The sequence below is a fragment of the Podarcis gaigeae genome (assembly GCF_964106915.1).
Source record: "Podarcis gaigeae genome assembly, chromosome: 16".
NCBI lineage: Eukaryota > Metazoa > Chordata > Lepidosauria > Squamata > Lacertidae > Podarcis > Podarcis gaigeae.
In genome coordinates, this window is record NC_139693.1 from 16,776,240 (window position 1) to 16,795,270 (window position 19,031).

Here is a 19,031-nt window from a genome sequence, read left to right on the forward strand (position 1 = left end):
TGTTAATTCTATGAAACTCACTTCCACAGGAGGCAGTGATGGCCGCCAACCTGGATGGATCTAGAAGAGGATTGCACAAATTCACGGAGAGGAGGAAAGGGCTATCAATGGCTACCAGACACAATGGCCAGGCTCTGCCTCCATGGTTGGAGCCAAGCAATACTTCTGAGTCCCAGTTGCTGGAAACGGCATGACAGGATATTTGCTCTTGTGCTTGGGCCCTGTTTGTGGGACAAACAGGTCCCACTGAGATATCTGGTTGACCACTGTGGCCTCATCCAGCAGCCTCTTCTTATATTCTGTTCTAAATGCAACTCCACACTCTGTCCCCAAACAGGGCCACAAACATAATCCTGGGCACCAATTCTTCTCCATTCTCCAAGATGCAGAAAACCACTAGATATGGCAGAAAATCTACTATAAGCATAGCAATGGTGCCCTCCAGATGCTTTATTAGACTACATCACCCACCAAACCCAGCCAACAACAACTGCATTGGACTACCTCCTAAAGGGAGGGGGAGGCTGATGGGAATTGTAGTCCAAAAGGGCCAAGCTGGCTGGAGGCAGCAGCCCAAAAGATCTGGGGGCACCAGACTAGTGCAGGTTGGGTCCCTGTAGTTTTGCATTCATCCTACATAACCCCAGAAAACTGCTGTGCTGCCTGACTAAAGAATGAGTGAGCCATACTGCGGAAACACCTAAAACACAGAAAAAGACTCACTTCCTCTGTAAAGGACAGAAGGAATCTATCCCAACATGAGCCTCTGGAAATACCGTAATAGCCTAGTCTCCCAAACAGGTTTTCACTCCTTCTGAAAAATCCTTTGCCCATCACCAGCGGAGAGGGCCACACCTCCAAGGACTGGAAGGGATATTGAGAAGGCAGCAGCAGGAGGAATTGTGACTGAAAAGTGGGGCGGGATGGCCTTTGTGAACTGGCTGACCTCATAGGGTTGCCGTAAGGCTTGCTGAGGTCATGTATACCTGGCCATTTTTACCTACCACAGGCACCTTGCGTTTCTCTTTCAATGAATGAATCATCAGACTGCTTTGTTTTATATTTTAACATTCATTGGGGGGGGCTGGACTAGGCGACTCTCAAACGCTACAATTCTGTGATTATTTCCTTGTTTATTTCTGTGCCAAAGGAGCTCAAGGTGGTGGCATACACAGCTTTTTTCCTCCTCCCCATTTTACTGTCACAACAACCCTGTGAGGTAGGGTTTGGCTGAGCAGCAGGGAATAGGCCCAAGTCACTCTGTGAGCTTCATGCTTGAGTGGGGATTAGAACCCTGGTCTCCCAGATCCTGGTCCAAACACTAAACACTACACCACACTGGCCCTCGCAGATTAACATTACACCTAATAGTCAGGTGCAAAACAAAAGATGCTTCCTTGCCATTGTTTGAGCTTCCTGGAAGTAAGGGGTGCCAAAGCCTGCTCTAGAGTTTGGGGTCAGGCTGTAGGAGGAGGCTGAGAATGGCATCAGGCTCCAGTGACCCATCCCCACTGCCAGGCAGAGTATGGTACCCTAAAGTCTTTAAAAAACGTCCTGTAAAAATAATATGAATTACTTGTGTCTCTCTCTGGAAGGTGCTTCATGCGGGGCTGCCTTTAAGGTCTACTCAGAATCACCAGTGAGCCCAGAATGCAGCTGTTGACACAGACTGGTGGAAAAGACACATTCTGCCAGTCTAAAACAACTCCACTGGCTTCTAGTTCTGGGCAAGTGTTGAAGTTGTTTGCTGGAGTCCTTGCTCCACATTTTCCTGGCCTTCAGAGCTCAAGAGGTTGGTCATCTGAGAACAGACCTTTTCTCTTCTGGCAATCACCCTGTTGAGGGAATGATATTCCCCAGCCTGTGGCCTACTCTGGAGGCCAGCAAAAGACTCTTTCAGTTGCCCCATCCTTTTGTAGTTTCCAAATACCTTAAATTTTATCACAAGCAACTGTTGGTTGCACAACCATTTTATTGCTGTTATATTTTTACCTTTCCTAGGATGCCGCTTGTGTGTTCCTTTTTAACAAAAGATCATTGTAGGATTTCTGATTATCTTAAACTACTCCAAAAGTTTTTAATTGATTCCCTGCCTGCAAACCCGATTGAGGATTATATGTTTATTTTACTTATTTATTTTTATTTCACAGAATTTGTATACTGCCTGATTGTTTTTTTAAAAAGAATCACTCAATAAAACTATTTGTAAAATCAAATAAAACACTCAAAAGGTTAAAATCAGCGATGAACTAAAAACACATTAGCATTCTATGTATCTGGGTAGGAATGTGTAAACAAAGATGTTTGCAGCAGGCGCAAGAAGGCCCCTGCCTATGTTAATAGGCAGGGAGTTCCAAAGTGTGGATGGTGTTGCAGTAAAAGATCGATTTCTTACAAATGCGGTATTATGTAGCACCTGTAACAGCACCAGTTCTGCAGACTGTAGGAATTGCATGAACATATATGGGGCAAGGCGATCTCACAGCTAAATCAGTCCCAAGCTGTTAAGGACTTTGTCTACCAATAGCAACACCTTGCAACCAGATCCAAAAAGCAGCATTCAAGAAATAATTCTCAATTTCCACATCTCATCTCTTCCAAATTTAAGAGAGCACTCTGCAGTCGCCTTTCCAGCATCTCCCCAACCAGAATATACAGGAACTTTACAAGCACCCCCTTGGTTGCTTCTAAAACTGATATTTGCTTTTGCTCTCTCTCTTTGGTCAATAACTATGCCACACATACACACACCCGCTGCAAAAGCACTCAGCAGGAGTCTCTGAGCCAACAGATAACAGGCATCAGGTCCTCAGAACAGATCACGCCTTTATTAAAAGCTTTTAAAGCCCAGTGCAAGGTGGACCTGTTTGGGTAGCTTGAAATGGATAGATCAGGGCATGGGGCACCCTGCCAGCTCACCGCTCATTAAATCCCAGGGTGTGGTTTAAAAGAACACAGAAACATGATCCTGCCTGCCTTTACACCTCCTCCTGACAATCATTTTGTCAAGAAGGAACAGAGTATAAAATTCAGGGCTGTACATACTAAGCAACAGCCAAGACAGACCTGTTGTGTCTGCAATTCCAGCCTGCGAAGGAAATTAGCAATAGACAGCTTGGGAAGAAAACAGTACATTTTGGTGCCAACACCACACACCAGGAGACCTAGGCCTAAAGAAGTAGGAATAGCAAAGCAATCTACTCCTCCAAACCTCTCCCAAGGCCAACCCTTTGAGAATTAAATATATTTGTACACATACCAGCACAGGGAAGAACGAAAGGAACAGCAAGTCTAACTTTCAAACAATGATTCAACAAGGAAATAAATTCTCTCCTTTTGGAAGCACGCAGGGCAACCACCATTTTAAGGCTTCAGCGACCAAGAGAGAAAAACTGAAACACCTTTGGAAGTTTACAATTGAAGTTCTACGAACTCACATGGCATCACTATCTAAACACAAACTCAGCTCTGTGTAAACTATCCATCCATTTATTTGAAGCCAAAAAAGAAATGGGCGATTGTGTGAGTAATTTAGCTGAATTAATATTAAAAAGGTACAGTTTCTCTAGACTCAAAAAGCAAATAACTTTCAGAACAAAAGATAAAGGACCACAGAAAGGCAGAAATCCAGGGAGATATACAACAAAGAGTATAGTGATTTTTAAAAATTTGGCCGTTTTACTACAGTGTAGAGGTTTTTGTGGACTTGGGAGCACTTTATCAGATGCCCAGAGCGTGACCCTCTACTATTAGGACATAGGTTGAAGGAAAAAAGCAGTCAAAGGTTCACCTTATGTTTACTCAGGATTGCTAATATGATGTTGGGATGATCAGCTACTGCTGCCCTAAAGGGTCTTTCTGCCTGCATTTAAGCCTTCATTGAATTGTCACAAACTGTATTTTTATATTCCACTGCTATTTAAATCCAACATTTATTTTTCTCCTCTTTACATCCATACATCTGAGGATCACACACCATGCACTGAGGTGAACCGTGGTCCCCAAAAGCTAAGCACCATAATAAAAGGTGTGACTCTTTAAGGTGCCACAAATCTCTTGGGGCAGACCCACAACATCATACATTTAAAGCACATGGTATCCCCCAAACAATTCTGGGATCTGTAGTTTCCATCTCCTGGAACCACAGTCTGCAGCACCCTGAACAAACTGCAGTTCCCAGGATCCTTTGCTTGCACTGCTACAAACGCACACACCTATCCCTCTGGAGAAGATAACAGAAAGAAAGGTCACACTGTGTATTTAACAAAACTGCACAGGCTTCTTTCCAACCTACAAAAGGGGATTCACACAGATGCTTTAAATACAATTTCCCTGTTTCAGGCTGCAAACTGAGGTGTGCATACTTTGTTGAGAGAGCATCCCTCCCCCGCTCCTGTTTTAACTCTATGGCTCTTACTCCTGAGTAAACAATCAGAGAAGATGGCTGGCTGGCACAACCTGCAACGAACCATGGTGGGGGGAAATAAGCACTTCTGGGAAATGTGGGGTGTTGGCTTGAGCCAGAGAGAGCCTGGCAATAACTCTGCTTGCTTTCCCTTTCCAAGGTCTGCTCGATCTGTTACACAACCCACAGGCATGGTTTCTTTTGCCAGGGGGAGGAAGGGGAGAAAAATAATTAATATTTAAGAAATTTCAACCATACAACCAAAGAGGTCACCAGCAGGAAATGGCTACGAGTGGAGAAAGAGGAAAATGGTCAGTGTAAGGACTAGAAAACTATTTTTTTTAAATAAGGAGTTTTGCCAGTTTCCCGGGTCCGATCTCCGCAGCGTCCCGAGAGCCGCTGCCAGTCAGTGTCGACAATATGGAGCGAGATGGACCCCGAGGTCTGGCTGCAAGTATAAGGCCGCTTCCTCTGGTCCTGAGCCCCACCTGGGAGGCTGCCCCAAATCTCCTTGCAGCCCCACTCACCTGGGAAGTTCCTTCCAGCCCCCCAGCCCCTCCTGCACCCACTTCCTTTGCCTACTCACACAGCCCGGCGCAGAAGCAGCCCCACCAAAGCCAGCCCATCGCCGTCACCGCCATTGCCTCCTCCGCCGCACAAACCGACTGAGCAAGGCCGAAGCGCAGCGGCGCCCAGGTGAGCAGGAGCCCCTCCCGGATTGGCTGAGCGGGACGCCCCGCCCCTCCCACACAGGTGAAGCGCTCCGCAAGCAAGGCGCGCGGAGGGGGGCGTGGAAAAGACTCGCTCCGCCCTCCTGGCCTCCACCTTGGAGTTTGGAGGGGGGGAGAAAGAGACATCCTTTCCACGCCCACCCCCAGCATCGTCAACTTGGGCTTTCCCGCCCTGCAAGGTAGCAAAGGAAATGCAAGATTCAACCCCCACCAGCTTTGGGGCAGGTCCACACCACGCCTGCAAAGTACATCCAACGCGCATTTGGAGCGCACGACTTCCTTCAAGCAATCCTGCGAGCTGTAGTTTGTCCTGGGTGCTGGGAATTGTAGTTTAGCGAAGGGGAAGCTACAGTTCCCAGGATTATTTGGGAAACCTCGGGGGGGGGGATTAGATGTGCAAAGGTGAGACAACTCTTTTTTTGTTTCCTTATTAAGCTGATTTGGAGGAGGGTTTCAAAAATCCAGGCGCCCCGATTCTTCCCCAACCAGGAGCAAAAAATAAATTATGAAAATCTTTTCACCTAGCCCCAGAGTTTAGGATATTGCGTGCATGTGCATTCATATTCAAGTGCAGTATATTCCAAAAGCTTGCTTTCATAGGTGTAGCCAGGATTTGGGGGGGGGGCAGGACACCCACCTGTTACCATGTCTGGCTCTGTCTAGCAGATTTTGAATGAAAACAAAAAAAAAAATCCTTCCAGTAGCACCTTAAAGACCAACTAAGTTAGTTCTTGTTATGAGCTTTTGTGTGCATGCACACTTCTTCAGATACCATGCATGCACACGAAAGCTCATACCAAGAACTAACTTAGTTGGTCTTTAAGGTGCTACTGGAAGGAATTTTTTTTGTTTTGACTATGGCAGAGCAACACGGCTACCTATCTGTAACTAGATTTTGAATGGCGTGTGTCAACAACAATGTAGATTTGTATTTTAATCAGTTTTCAGTTTAGTGGTGAATTTAATTTTTCGAAAGTTTGAAATGGTTGTTTATAGCTGTTTCTACCAATATTTTTATTGCTTTATTCTTTTTGTAAAGCAGTTTGATGTTTTATTTGTTACAATCAGACAATGTATGTATAAGTTTTATGAAATAAAATGAGTAACCACCAAACCAAAGGGAGGTGTTGTTTTTTTAAAATACTGGTCTACAGAAATCCATGATTTATATGCTGACTTTTCTAAAAGGTCTCTTTCCCAAATCTTTGAGATTGTAAGTATTTTAGGTTACCAGTAATAGCAAATTCAGCCAGGAGAACTATTCAGGTTTGGAGCCTCACAGGTGTGGGAATCTTAAACCCTTCACCCCTATTGCTGCCCGACCCTGGATTGGGGGTGAGGTGCCTGCTATTTGCATCAGAAAGACCACTCCAAAGGGACTCAATTCCCCCACCATGGAATTCATGTTTTACTTAAAATCCAATTTGGTGAAGAATTCTTAATTTGCTCTTGGAATCTATCAATCGGGATTTGCTGCCCTCTGGTGGCTACTGTCAGTCACAGGCCACTGTGAAAAATGAAACCGTGGGCCAAATCCGCAGCCCTCGGAGGTGGCGTGCTTTCTTTTCTTTTTTAACATTTGCTTATTGAGGTTTTCAAAGTACTGACAAAATAAAATACTCCAGGGGTGCCTGTGCTCAACAGATCTTGCTTCCCCACTAGGATTTACAGGGAAGCAGACACGGCTCTGTATCTGCAGCTTCCAGTATCAATCCCCCAAACTCTCACACACAGTTCTTCCATACACAACCCCACCTAGGATGATGTGCCATCCTTGTCTCTATGGTAATCCCTTGCACATCTTATATTTGTTGGAAGTCACCCAGAGTGGCCAGCGCAACCCAGTCAGATAATAAAATTGTTGCTGTTAGTATTATTATTATTTTCATACTTAACTGGTCAGCTAAGGCCATTACCTTAACAAAGGGACTGGCTGGGCTGGTTTAGCAGCCTATTCTGCTAGATTCTACTATGCCCTGAAGATCAGCTAGATTAGAAGAAGCTGGAGACCTCTTGTTTTAAACAAAACAAAGCATAGGAACGTAAGATATGGCTCAATACCAGGTCAGATCACTGGTACATCTAGCCCAATGTTCCCTACACTGACTGGTAGAAGCTTTCAACGGTTTCAGACAGGTATCATCTCCACCTCAAGATGCCAGGGACTGAACATGGGACCTTTTGCATGCAAAACAGATGCTCTATCCCTGAGCAATAGCCCTTCGAGGGGAGCTGGGTTAATCTATGACACCATGCCCACAAATTCTGAGAATTTGTGGTCATGGTGGCCGGGGCTCAGAAAGGCAGGTATATGCCATGATAAATATGCTTTCAGGTGACACAAAATCTACCCCCCTCCCGTTTTTTGCAGTTGCTGCAGACTAGCACCAACTATCCCTCCAGAACTGTTATCCTTTTCCAGCAGCATGACTGCAGAACCTAATATTCTGCATTTGTTTGAAATTAGGGTTGCCATATTTCAAGAAGTAAAAACCAAGACCCCAAAAATGTTGAGCTTTTTCCTCCTGCCTTTGAAATCCTGGTAATGTCTGGAAGGAACTGGACATATGCCAGCCCTATAAAAAATCAAGTAAGAAAGTGAATTTTTAGCACGACAGCACTCAAACTTTGGAATCCCCTGTCTGCTGACATCAGAAGAGTGCTGTCAAAATACTCTTTTCGGCCCCCTGATTAAAGCACTTTTGTTAAGGCAAATCTGCCCAGATACATAGACTGTTGACATGCATTTTAACCTGTTTTTAGTTTGCCGCTGGTTTTAATTGCTTTTTTTTTTTAATGTTTCACATAGCTGTTTCTACTGATAATTTCGTTTTTTTCTTTCCGTAAACTGTATTAGAGAGCTGTTGGGGTTGTTGTTTTATTCAATCAAGTGGTATATAAAAGTTTTGAAATAACAAAATATAATCCTTTGGTCCTTTAAACAAAAAACAAAAAACACCATGCCAGAAGTATACACCTAACTTAGAAAAAGAGGCCAATCCTTGCCCCAAGGAGCCTACATTTTAAATTCCTGTCAGATGCCGTTGGAGGGATAACCCAGGCAGACTAAGCCAGTTTTGAGTCTCTGGCCAAAGAGGGATGGGCAAATAGAGAAAAGGGGGGGAGAGAGAAAAGGGATGAGTTGTGGGGGGGGGGAGGGTGTTTCAAGGGTTTAAGGCTGGCAGAAGGCACCAAATGAGCTGCGCTGGTGGACTGAGCTGACCGCTGCAGAGCAATGAGCCCTGGAAAGAAGGGCAGAGGCCGGCCCTGGCCCAGAGCTCTACCTGGCTGGTGGATTCTCCTTGGCTGCGTAACAGGTACCAGCAACAGGGATGGTGCAAAACAAGGGAGATGTGTTTTTTCTTTCCAGGGGTTCAGGGGGAAGAGAAACAGCCTCACTGGGGGAACAAATCAAACTGGGCAGGCAGACCAAGCGGGGAATATTTTTGGGGTCCCCGTCCATTCTGCTTGGGACAAGTACAAACCATTTAAAGCACTTTTAACAGGCACAGTGGGTGCTAAGAACTATAGGTCTGAAAGGTCAGCACACCCTTAATAAACTATGGTTCCCAGGAATCTTAGGGGGAAGCCATGACTGTTAATAGCATGTTGTACTATTTCTCCTCCCCCCACCCCCGGGTCTGTATTTTAATAGATTTTTTTTTTTTTACACTGTTGGAATCATAGTTCCATTACTTTTCAGCTATAAGCTTTTATGTTTTTAGCTATGGGGGTTTTATCTGTGTGGGTTCCCCACCCCCCATGAGTTGCCTTGAGTCCTGGAGAAAAGGCAGGGCATAATTAAATGAATAAATAAATGCTTAAATGCAAGATTGTGGAATAAGAGTGCTTAAAATAAATGGTGTGGTGGATAACACCTCAGTCTGCCTGTCTTGCTTGCAGGTTTTACAGTGTTTGGGCTGGGGGCTGGCTTACAGCCAAGGTAGTCCTGATAGCATTTTAAAAAAATTTAAAAGGTGGCAGATTTGGTTCAGGGTCACGGTACTGAGAACATTCAGGGTTAAGCCTTTACCCTATGGAAATCTTGCTTCTTCATCCATACCAATTAGCAGCTTTCCCTATTGGGATAACAGTCAAACAATAATGGTTTGCTAAAAAGGCCCATGCCTGCCACTGTGGCCCCAACCCAACCTACGCCCCTTATTTTTACCAACAGCATGGTCACAGAGAAACAACTGGTTGTTGTGACTGGTGGGGTTTTTCCTCACACACACTCAGAATCCATTTGTTGAAAGCTGTGAAGGTGCCACACACAGCTTAGGGGCCACCACAGAGAAGGCTCTCTCTGCTTGAGCCACCCCCACCCCCTGAGCATATGAGGGTGGTAGAACTACCAAGAGGGCCCCCTCTGCTGATTTCAGCACCCAGGAGGGTCTGTGGGGTTAGGGGGATAGGAAGTTGCACACGAGGAATTGGTATCAACTGCTATCTTTGCAAACAGGTTGCTCAGAGATGGGGTGGGGGGGGGGGTAATAGAAGCTGCCTCAGCACCCAAAGGCTCTCACCGCTGTCTCTCAGGCACGTCCCATGACATCACCGGGTCCTTCTCAATTATCACCAATTACCTTGAGGAGATGTCACTGGTTCAGGCAGCTCCAATTAATTATCTAGCCTGAGAATTCAACCCGGGGACAGTTCCCATTCACTGCAATGCCTTCGCACTTCGCCTGGGGGAAGGAGAGGCAAAAAGAGAGAGGTCCCTTGGGAGTGGGACACACAGGCCCATTGTTCAGGAAAAAAGCTACCGCCCCCACCTCCCATCCAGCCGCTCAGTGCTCAGGCCTTTGGAGAAAGGAAGTGAAAAGATCAGGAACAGAGCCTCCCATGGCTCATTCCAACCCAGACTCCCCTTGGCACTATCTCTAGAGTGGGTCTTCAAGAGAAAGGAATGAGCTGTATCTGCTGTCTCCCCAAAAAAGCATTCTATTGTCCCCAAGGAGCTCCCCACTGTCATTTTTTAAAAATCTACTTTCATTTCCCCCCCATTGGCTTCATCTGTGCGTCTTCCAATGTGATGCTACAGTGCCAAAAGTTTGGGTTGTTTTTTTTTGTCCCCAGTATGTCCAGCAACATCTGGAAGATCAGAGGTGTCCCACTGCTGTCCCTTTATAATATCCAGTTATAGGCCTTGTCCCTAATAAGTCTCTTTTCTTGCAGGAACTAATGACTACTAAATTGAGCCACGAGAAAAAAGGAGGGGAAAAGGCGGGGGAATCTTTAAATGTACAAAGTTGAGAGTGGTGTGAATTCCAGATGTTTAAACACAATATTTGCCAGCCAGATGTTCTTCCGATGTTGTTAGAACCGATGTTGTTAGAACCAGAATCACCATTAGCCCCGACCGGCATGCCCCAAACCCAAAGGGCACCAAGTTGGCAAAGTCTGCTTAATAGCTTTAAAAGAGCCTTGCTGAATCATAAGAACGTAACATGAAGGTGCTGGATCCAACCAACCACCCTTCCAGGCCAGCATCCTGTCCTTGCAGTGGGAAACTTTCAAGGAGGACCCAAGCATAGTCTCTTCATCATGGCTAGTAGCTATCGATGGCCTTCTCTGACAGTTTGTCCCATCGGCTTTTAAAGCCATCCGAGTCAGTGACCATTGCTGCCGTCTTGTTCCAGGGAGTTCCACAGTTTAACAATGTGCTGCGTGTAGAAGGACTTTATTTTGTCCGTCCGGAATCTTCCAATATTCAGCTTCATTGGATGTCCATGAGTTCTATTGTTAGGAGAGAGGGATAAATGTCAGAACAAGCCTTGTGTGGTCTAGCCTTCTATCCAAGACATTCAAAAGCCAGCAAGGCCCAGGGGCAGCGGAAAGGTCATTTCTGAGCATCCCTGACCCTCCTTCTCTCCCTCTCTCAGTCTCAGGGGCTGTGAAGGTCTCTGTGGTGGCTGATAGCATCCAAGTTGTACAGGGAGGGAGTGCCCTCTTGCCATGCTCTTTCCGCACCACAGCACCCTTGAACCACCTCAATATCATATGGACCATCATTCCATCTGCAGACCCCAACCGCCCTCAGCAGGTGAGATCAAGCTGGCGGGAGGGTCTTTCCCCAACTCACCCCTTTTGGAATTTGCAGTGCTTCTGCTCTGAGGTTTCAGGTGCCTGTGATATTTTTCTAACATACATCTTTGAGGGCAAAGACTTGAATCTCGCCATGATGGCCTGAGACTGATGGTGGCCCATGGAATATTAGAACTATATTTCTCATCGTGCCAAAAGGAGAGGCAGCGTCATCTAGTGGTTACAGCAGCACGTGCCAACCTGAAGCTCCCTAGATGCTTGGGACCACAAGTTATTCCTAGCCAGTATTTTGCAGTATTTATGCATTCCTCCAAAGTAGGAGATACTCTGTCTCACACACACATCTCATCTCCAGATAGCAGGATCAGTATCTCCAAGATGCTCCTCCAGCCTCTGGATTTCTCTCCCTGTTTCTGTCCCAAAACTGCCTCTTCCAACCTGAGACATTCAAATCACTCTCCAGAGAAAAGGCCAACTGTTCCCTAACCATTAGGTCCCCTTTGATGAAAGATCTGCCAATCAGCCTTAGTAGGGTTGCCAGACCTGACCTGAAATCTCCAGGTTTGCCTAGCCCCCTTCAGGTGGGACGGCTTGAATCTCCAGGTGGGCAACAGTGCCTTAAAAAAAAAAAAAACTTTTTAAATTATTCGGAAGACTCTGCATGCAGCTTGCAAGCTTCAGCTTGGCAGGAGCCAGCTGAAAATTACTGCATGGGCTCTCCAGGGTCTTCCCTCCTTGCCACTCCCAATTAACCTCCGTCTCCAGGGTTCAGTGGTGGGAGGGAGCGCAGAATCACCAGGTGCCACCCTAGCTCTCAGGTTTGGGCCATAAAATCTCAGGGTCTGGGATGCTCCTGACCTAGCAATCCATTGACAAGCAACATCCTGAACAAAAGTCCTCTAACAGGTGCCCAAGAAAGCCAAGGCCCAGCATAACCAAACAGAGAGTCTAGACTTTCACTCACCTGCCCACCTTGAAACTGCCTCAATGTACTGTCTTCTTAGCTTCACTCTCTTCTCTCGCTCTGAGCATCCTTGGCCTGTCATCTCACTTGCCCTTCCTCTGCTCTGCAGGTCCTTGCCTACGAGCAAGGCGAGGTGGTGGAGAGCATCTCGCACTACACAGGCCGGGTGGGCTTTGCTTTCTCGCCCACCAAGAGCGCCACCATCATCCTGAACGACACACGGAGCTCTGACAGCGGCAGGTACCAGTGCAGTGTGATGAACCCGCCAGATGCTGCCACGCCCAACATCGGAGTCATCCAGCTCACTGTGTTTGGTATGGCTGCTCCCACATCCTTACTCTCAGCTCCTTCACAAGCACGAGGCTAGGCTTGTCTCTTTCCATAATAAACAACAACAGCAACAACAGCAACAACTGTATTATTTATACCCCGCCCATCTGGCTGGGTTTCCCCAGCCACTCTGGGTGCCGAAAATGCTGGCTTGATCAGGAGCTGTTTCTTAACCAGCCTGTGATTTGGGAGTAAGGAGTTGTGCAAATTCTAGCTATAGCAAATAGCTAGTGCCTTACAGCACATAAAAAATGGTAAAATATCAGACATTAAAATTTCCCCAATACAGGCCTGCCTTCAGATGTCTTCTAAAAGTCCGATAGTTGTTTATTTCCTTGTCATCAGATAGGAAGGTGTTCCACAGGGTGGGCACCACTACTGAGAAGGCCCTCTGGCTGGTTCCCTGTAACTTCGCTTCTTGCAGTGAGGGAACCGCCAGAAGGCCCTCAGATCTGGACCTCAGTGTCCAATGATGGTGGTGGAGATTCTCCTTCAGGTATACTGGGCCAAGGCCCTTTAGGGCTTTCAAGGTCAGCACCAACACTTTAAATTGTGCTCAGAAACGTACTGGGAGCCAAGCGTCTCAGATGTGGGGAGCAACCGTGCTATGTCGGTTCTGCCATGGATGTCAGTTAATCTAAATTTAATGATGAATCACCTGACCCTGTTCAAGAAAACCTTTTGGTGAAATTTATACCTGGGTAGCTAATCGTGATGCTAGAATACCTCCCTCTGAAAAGAAATGGGAATACGTTATAAGTTAACTGGTCCCTGAAGATGCTTGGACTTGGCTGTTTAAGAACGTACCCAAGGGACAAATTCAGTTGGTCCATTAGGGCAATGCACCAACCTTTGGTCCTCCAAACCCACCTGCCCTCTTTCTCACAGCCAGCCCAGCGGGTGCCTCTGGGCATCTGCTTCCTCCTCTCTTGTTTCAGTGTTGCCCTTGTAGATAAAACTCAAATTAGACCACGTTCTTTCCCCCAAAGAATCCTGGGAAGAATAGTTTGTTAAAGGTGTTAAGAGTTGTGGTTTAACAATCAACCCCTCCTCACAGGGAACTCTGGGAACTGTAGCTCTGTGAGGGGAATAGGGATCTGCTCGCAACTGTCAGCACTCTCAACAAACTATAGCTCCCAAGATTCACTGGGGGAATATATGACTGTTTAAAGTGGTATCACAGTGCTTTAGATGTATGACACGAATGCGGCCTCAGTTGGCTCCATCTACAGTTGGTCTCCTTGCTTTCTAACCTCACTCCCACCGCCCTGCAGTGCCAATGTGCACCAGGCACCACCGGACTAATATGTAGTCATTTGCAAGACAATATATCTTCATAATATATTTCTGTGGTGTCTCCGCCCTTGCAGATTTCACAAGATCTATCCCAAGCTTTCTCAACCTCGGCCCTCCAGATGTTTTGAGACGATTCCCATCATGCTAGCTAGGGATCATGGGAGTGGTTGGCCAAAAACATCTGGAGGGCCGAGGTTGCGGAAGCCTGATTTATCCCAATGCCAATAGTAAATGCCAGGGATGTACAGTAATTCTACTCATGCAGATGTTACTTTATATACTTTGGTCTTGTCTTAGCGTTAACAAGTTTTCTGGAACATAATCTTAGACAAAATTAAAGAAATAACCGGATTTTTTTTCCCCCAACCAACCAAATTCAAAGAAATTTTATGGGACACCTGAGCTGTAAACCGTTAATACCAATTTATTATTTATTTGCTATAGCTAGAATTTATTTGCTATAGCTAGAATTTGCACAACTCCTTACTCCCAAATCACAGGCTGGTTAAGAAACAGCTCCTGATCAAGCCAGCATTTTCCTGGAAGCTATCAAAATGAACAAATCAATTGAAAAATGGTATTGGCTGGTTAAGGTTTAGATAACGAATTTCAAAACAAAAGCAAGCGATATGTGTGCCATCTGTAATATTACTTTGGGTTTTTATTCTGGTTAGCATATCAAACATTTGGTTTTCATTACCTTTTATTTATTTTTATTTCTAAATACTGCTAGGCCTCTACATCATCTTCATTTGGAACAACTTCATTATTGTAATCTTAAAAATATCTGCGTATTTAAAAAGCGAGCATAAATATCCTCTCTCAAGAAATGGGGCTTGTGGGTCTGAACTGGACTTCCTCTTCTTCTGTGTCCCTCCCCCAGTGCCTCCCTCTCGTCCCAGGTGCTCCAGCGAGGGCGACCGCGAGGAGGGCGGAAGCCTCCAGTTCTCGTGCACTGTGGATGAAGGGATGCCCACCCCCACGTTCACCTGGGAGAAGATCCCACCTGATGCGCAACCTCTGATGATGAGCTATGAAGGTAACAAGAAGCCGAGAGAGGCGGCGTTCAGCCTGAGACAGCTGCTGGTCCCAGGACGAATAGGGCAAGCTGCAAACTAGATGGGACGCCTTTTATTTGACTGACGGTTTGTGAGGGGGTGTTATATATTGTTGCATTTACCCTAATGGCCAGGCTGCAAAACTCTCCAGTGCGTACCCAGGGTTCAGTTTCCTTGGAAAGAAGAGAGATGGTGGTATCTTTAAGCTGCATGGTTTTCTTCACACATATATGCAAACCCCATCGTAGGAGGGAGGGACTCGCAGCATCAACACCCCAACAAATCTTGCTTCCCCATTAGGTTTCCAGGGGAGCCCCCAAGCACAGCACAGAGCACAAACTTCTGAGTCTCCAGCTTCCGTCATCAGCCCCAAACTCTTGCACACAGCTCTCTCAAACGCAGACCCTTTTTCTTGGTTTATTGTTCCCCATTCTTTTGTTGTTGTTGTTTTTCAGATTAAAATTTTACAATCACATATCCAACATAAAAACAAGATTCCAAAGAATCTCCTGGGCTTCCCTCCTCCCCTTTGTGGGTTTTGTTGTTAATAATTTCCTCCTTGGATTATAATAATCCAAATCTTTTACCTCTCCATTGTGTCCAAAATTCACCATTAAACTACAATATTTTAGCTGTTTGCAATGGTTTATAAGATAAAATATAACTTTTCCCCATTCTTTATTAAAATTTTGGTCTCCCCAATTTCTGATTCTTCTGGTCATTTTAGCCATTTCGGCATAATCCATCAAGTTAATCTGTCATTCTTCTCTGGTTGGGACTTCTTTCCATCTCTGGGCCAATAACAATCAGGAAGACCAAAATTTTAATAAGGAATGGGGAAGATATTGCTCTCCATTCTAGGATGATGTGGCATCCAGCCGGGTGAGTTGGGAAAAGTTGGTAAATGGCAGCATTTAACTGGCTAGCCTAAGCAAATATCCTTAAAAAAAACGGGATCTGGAATTGGTGGGTCAGCAGCTATTAGCTTCCAAGCATAACTGGATCTCGGATCACAGGCTTAGAAGGGACCAAGGGAGTCATCCAAACAGACTACACCCCCCCCCCCACAAACCTATAACAATATTTTTGTTGTTGTGATTATTATTAGTTGTCTTAATTCTATTAAATATCAATTTAGAGCAGTACCACACAGGGATTTTTTTATGGGAGCTCCCATACACCCCCACCACTGACCATGCCAGCTGGGGGTTGATGGGAATTGTAGTCTAAAAAACATCAGGAGGGCAGCAAGCTAAGGAAGACTGATTTGGAAGACGAAACGTCCAAAAGTGCTGAATCCAAGGGAGGACATCTATGCTACAGATCCTCCCTTGTTCTTAATACACACAGACACACACACACACACACACACACACACACACACACACACACTTCCCACTGCCTCATTATTCTGGGAAGAAGAATGCATCTGTTGCCATTTTTAGACATCCATCCATCTCAGCCAAGCTTTGAAGAATTCTCCTAAGGGGATGCAGTGGCAGGTCAGCTCCTGTTCACATTCATGTAATACAGATGAGGGTCCTATGCTGATTGTGATTGGGGGTTGGGGGGGAGGAGTTACTCCCCATTGCTAATTTCCCCTTTCTCTTCCGGCTCTGGCCCTCTCGTTGGGCAGATGGCAAACGTGCCCTCCTGACCTTGCAAAACCTGACGACGCAGGCCTCGGGCCTTTACCGCTGCACAGCCTCCAACATGCTGGGCTCCACCTTCTGTGTCCTGGAGCTGCGTGTTCACGTCAGTGAGTATCGCCAGTGTCTGGAAAGGGCTGGGTTTTAAGCTGGTGCCCTCAGCTGCAGATCCAGAAGATTCACATGGCATGGCTTCATTGTACCAAGGTGTCCATCTCTGAATGTGCCCAGGCCTTCCCGCCTGATGTACTTGCCTATATTAACTATTGTTGGTGTTGTTATTATTACAATTTATTACCTGCCCTTCAACCCGGGTGACAACCCGGGTGACAACAATTTAAACACAATTCTTAAAAGCCATTTGGAATAGGTCCTAAAATATGCATCCCAAGAGTTAGTTCTGCAGAGGTAAGTGGAGTTAAGATTGCAGACAGAGATATGCATCAGGTAGGCTCCCAGTTCAAGCCCTGCTGCTGCTATCCAAAGGACCCCATCTTTTTCCTGAAATAAGGTGAGGAAGTTCCACTCTCCCAGAGTTTATGACCATTCCCAGTTACCTCTTCTGTACAACTGTTAACTCTGTCCTCCTTGAGATCTAGAAACCCTACTGGTTATTGCTAGGGGCAAGACAGCTGTCTTCAGCCAACCTTCCCCAACATGGTGCCCTTTAAATGCTCTTGACTACAATTCCCATCAGCCAGCAGGGATAACGGGACTGATGGGCGTTGTGAGTGGCCATTCTCTCATCCCGTTTCCTTTGCTGTATTCCAGCCTCACATGGCACCACCTCCCTCGCAGTGGGCATCAGCCTCATGCTCACGATGGGCCTGGTGCTCATGACGCTCTTTGCACTGGTGTTGTGGCTGCACCATCAGAGCGTGGAGAAGCAGAGAGAGCTGGAACAGGACAATGCACGGAAAAAGCACAGGTAAATCGATGCAAAGGCCAATGTGGGCTAGCATGCTTCTTGCACTAGGATCACCGCAGACCTCTGAATTGCAGCCAGGAAATACCTACCATTTGGGGTATTATACACAAACCCATACATTTAGAGCACTACAATACCACTTTAAACCATCAAGGCTCCCCCCCCCCAAAAAAATTCTGGGAGTTATAGTTTGGGTGCTGAGCATTGTTAGGAGACACCCCTAGTCCCCTCACAGAACTGCAATTCTCAGAATTCCCCTCTGGGAATTGTAGCTTTTCAAACCCCCTCCACACCTTTCAAGTGCCTCTCCCCCAGAACTTCAGGCCTGCACCACTCACCTCCAAGCTGGTAATCCTCTCTACTCCTTTTGAAGTGCCCCTTCCTGCATCTCACCCTGTTCATCTTCTAAGCGGTCCACTAGGTTCCAAGAACTATGGAACACCCACTGCTCTTGCCATTCTTCAGACCACCTGAATAAAGCTTGTGAAACAGTTTTGGGGGAACCCACTAGACTGAGCCCTAGTGTTTCAAATGTGGCTAACCTTGGCTGTTGCTCCACAGGACAGACAGCTTCACGTTGGGGCGCCTGATAGTTGTCAAGAGTCCTTCTGGAGCCAACCCTGCAGCCAGCCCCATCACCAAGCCCCTCTGGATCTTCACCAGCTCCACTCCCAACACCACCTATGCCCATCGTGAACGGAGGCCTGAGCAGGGGAACCTCAGCCAGGCCACACTGCCAGGCGGCCCACGACAACCCTGGGGGAGATGGAGAAGCAACAGCCTCTCTGAGGAGCAGGGGTCCTCATCCGGAAGCGAGGAAGGGAAACAGCCAGGTCCTTTCCCAAAACCCAGAGGATTCCTGGTCTAGGAACACCCACAACGGATGACCCTCTGCATGGATAAACTCCACCTGAGCAAGGGAACAGAACTTTAGGGGTGGGGATTGGAAATTGCCCTGGGGAGAGCCCTACCCCAGATAATCTGACAAGTTTGGGGCTATGTGTGGATTCTGTGCTTTAATAACAATCATCATCCCCCAGACCTTGCGCTTTGAGTTGTTTTGACCACTTGGCTCACTGAAACGGCATCAGCTGGGTTGGTGCATCTGCAGAGGCGCTAGGTAATGGTTCTCCCATTTTATGCAAGCCAAATTATGCTGGGTGAGAATATAATTAGCGTAAGACACACACACACACACACACACACACACACACACACTTCTTGTGCTCTGATCTCCAACAATTTGGTGCAAGGGTTGTGTGAAATTTCCACGTCCTTAGCTAGTGTCCTGGAGTAGAGAATGGCTGTGTGGAAGGACACATGCTGTGCATGTAGAAGAAACCAGAATCGATGTCTGGCCTCTCCAGCTAGGGCTGGGAAATGTATTTGTTTACTGCATTTATATCACACCTTTTCCTAAGGAGCTATGGCTCTCCCCCTCTCATTTGATCCTCACAAGAACCCTGTGAAGTAGGTTCGGTGAGGCTTAAGGTGGCCCAGAAAGTTTCATGGGCAAGTGGGAATTTGAACCCTGGCCTCCCAAGGTTCTAGGCCAACACTCTAACCACTATATCACACTGGTGTGTGGTGTTATAACAACAACAACAACAACAACAACAACA

At 46.4% G+C, this 19,031-nt stretch overlaps 2 protein-coding genes across 3 annotated transcripts in view; one reads left to right on the top strand and one right to left on the bottom strand.

Annotated features, from left to right (window-relative positions):
* F11R (F11 receptor) overlaps positions 1-5,301 on the bottom strand; it is a 29,047-nt gene extending 23,746 nt beyond the window's left edge. The window contains exon 1 of one of the 2 annotated variants that reach the window (XM_083716529.1): positions 4,992-5,301. In XM_083716529.1, the coding sequence (XP_083572655.1) occupies positions 4,992-5,286 (295 nt within the window). In that variant the 5' untranslated portion in view covers positions 5,287-5,301. Of the gene's footprint in view, positions 1-3,259; positions 3,378-4,991 lie in introns of those variants that run through there. The other variant, XM_083716530.1, reaches the window with a different exon arrangement.
* A 3,018-nt stretch (positions 5,302-8,319) lies between these two features.
* LOC310833787 (immunoglobulin superfamily member 11-like) lies at positions 8,320-18,577 on the top strand. Its single transcript, XM_083716579.1, has 7 exons — positions 8,320-8,453; positions 11,022-11,182; positions 12,258-12,462; positions 14,658-14,813; positions 16,469-16,591; positions 17,253-17,409; positions 17,971-18,577. The coding sequence occupies exons 1-7, from the start codon at positions 8,372-8,374 to the stop codon at positions 18,275-18,277; spliced, it is 1,191 nt and encodes a 396-aa protein (XP_083572705.1). The 5' UTR covers positions 8,320-8,371; the 3' UTR covers positions 18,278-18,577.
* The last annotated feature ends 454 nt before the right edge of the window (positions 18,578-19,031 follow it).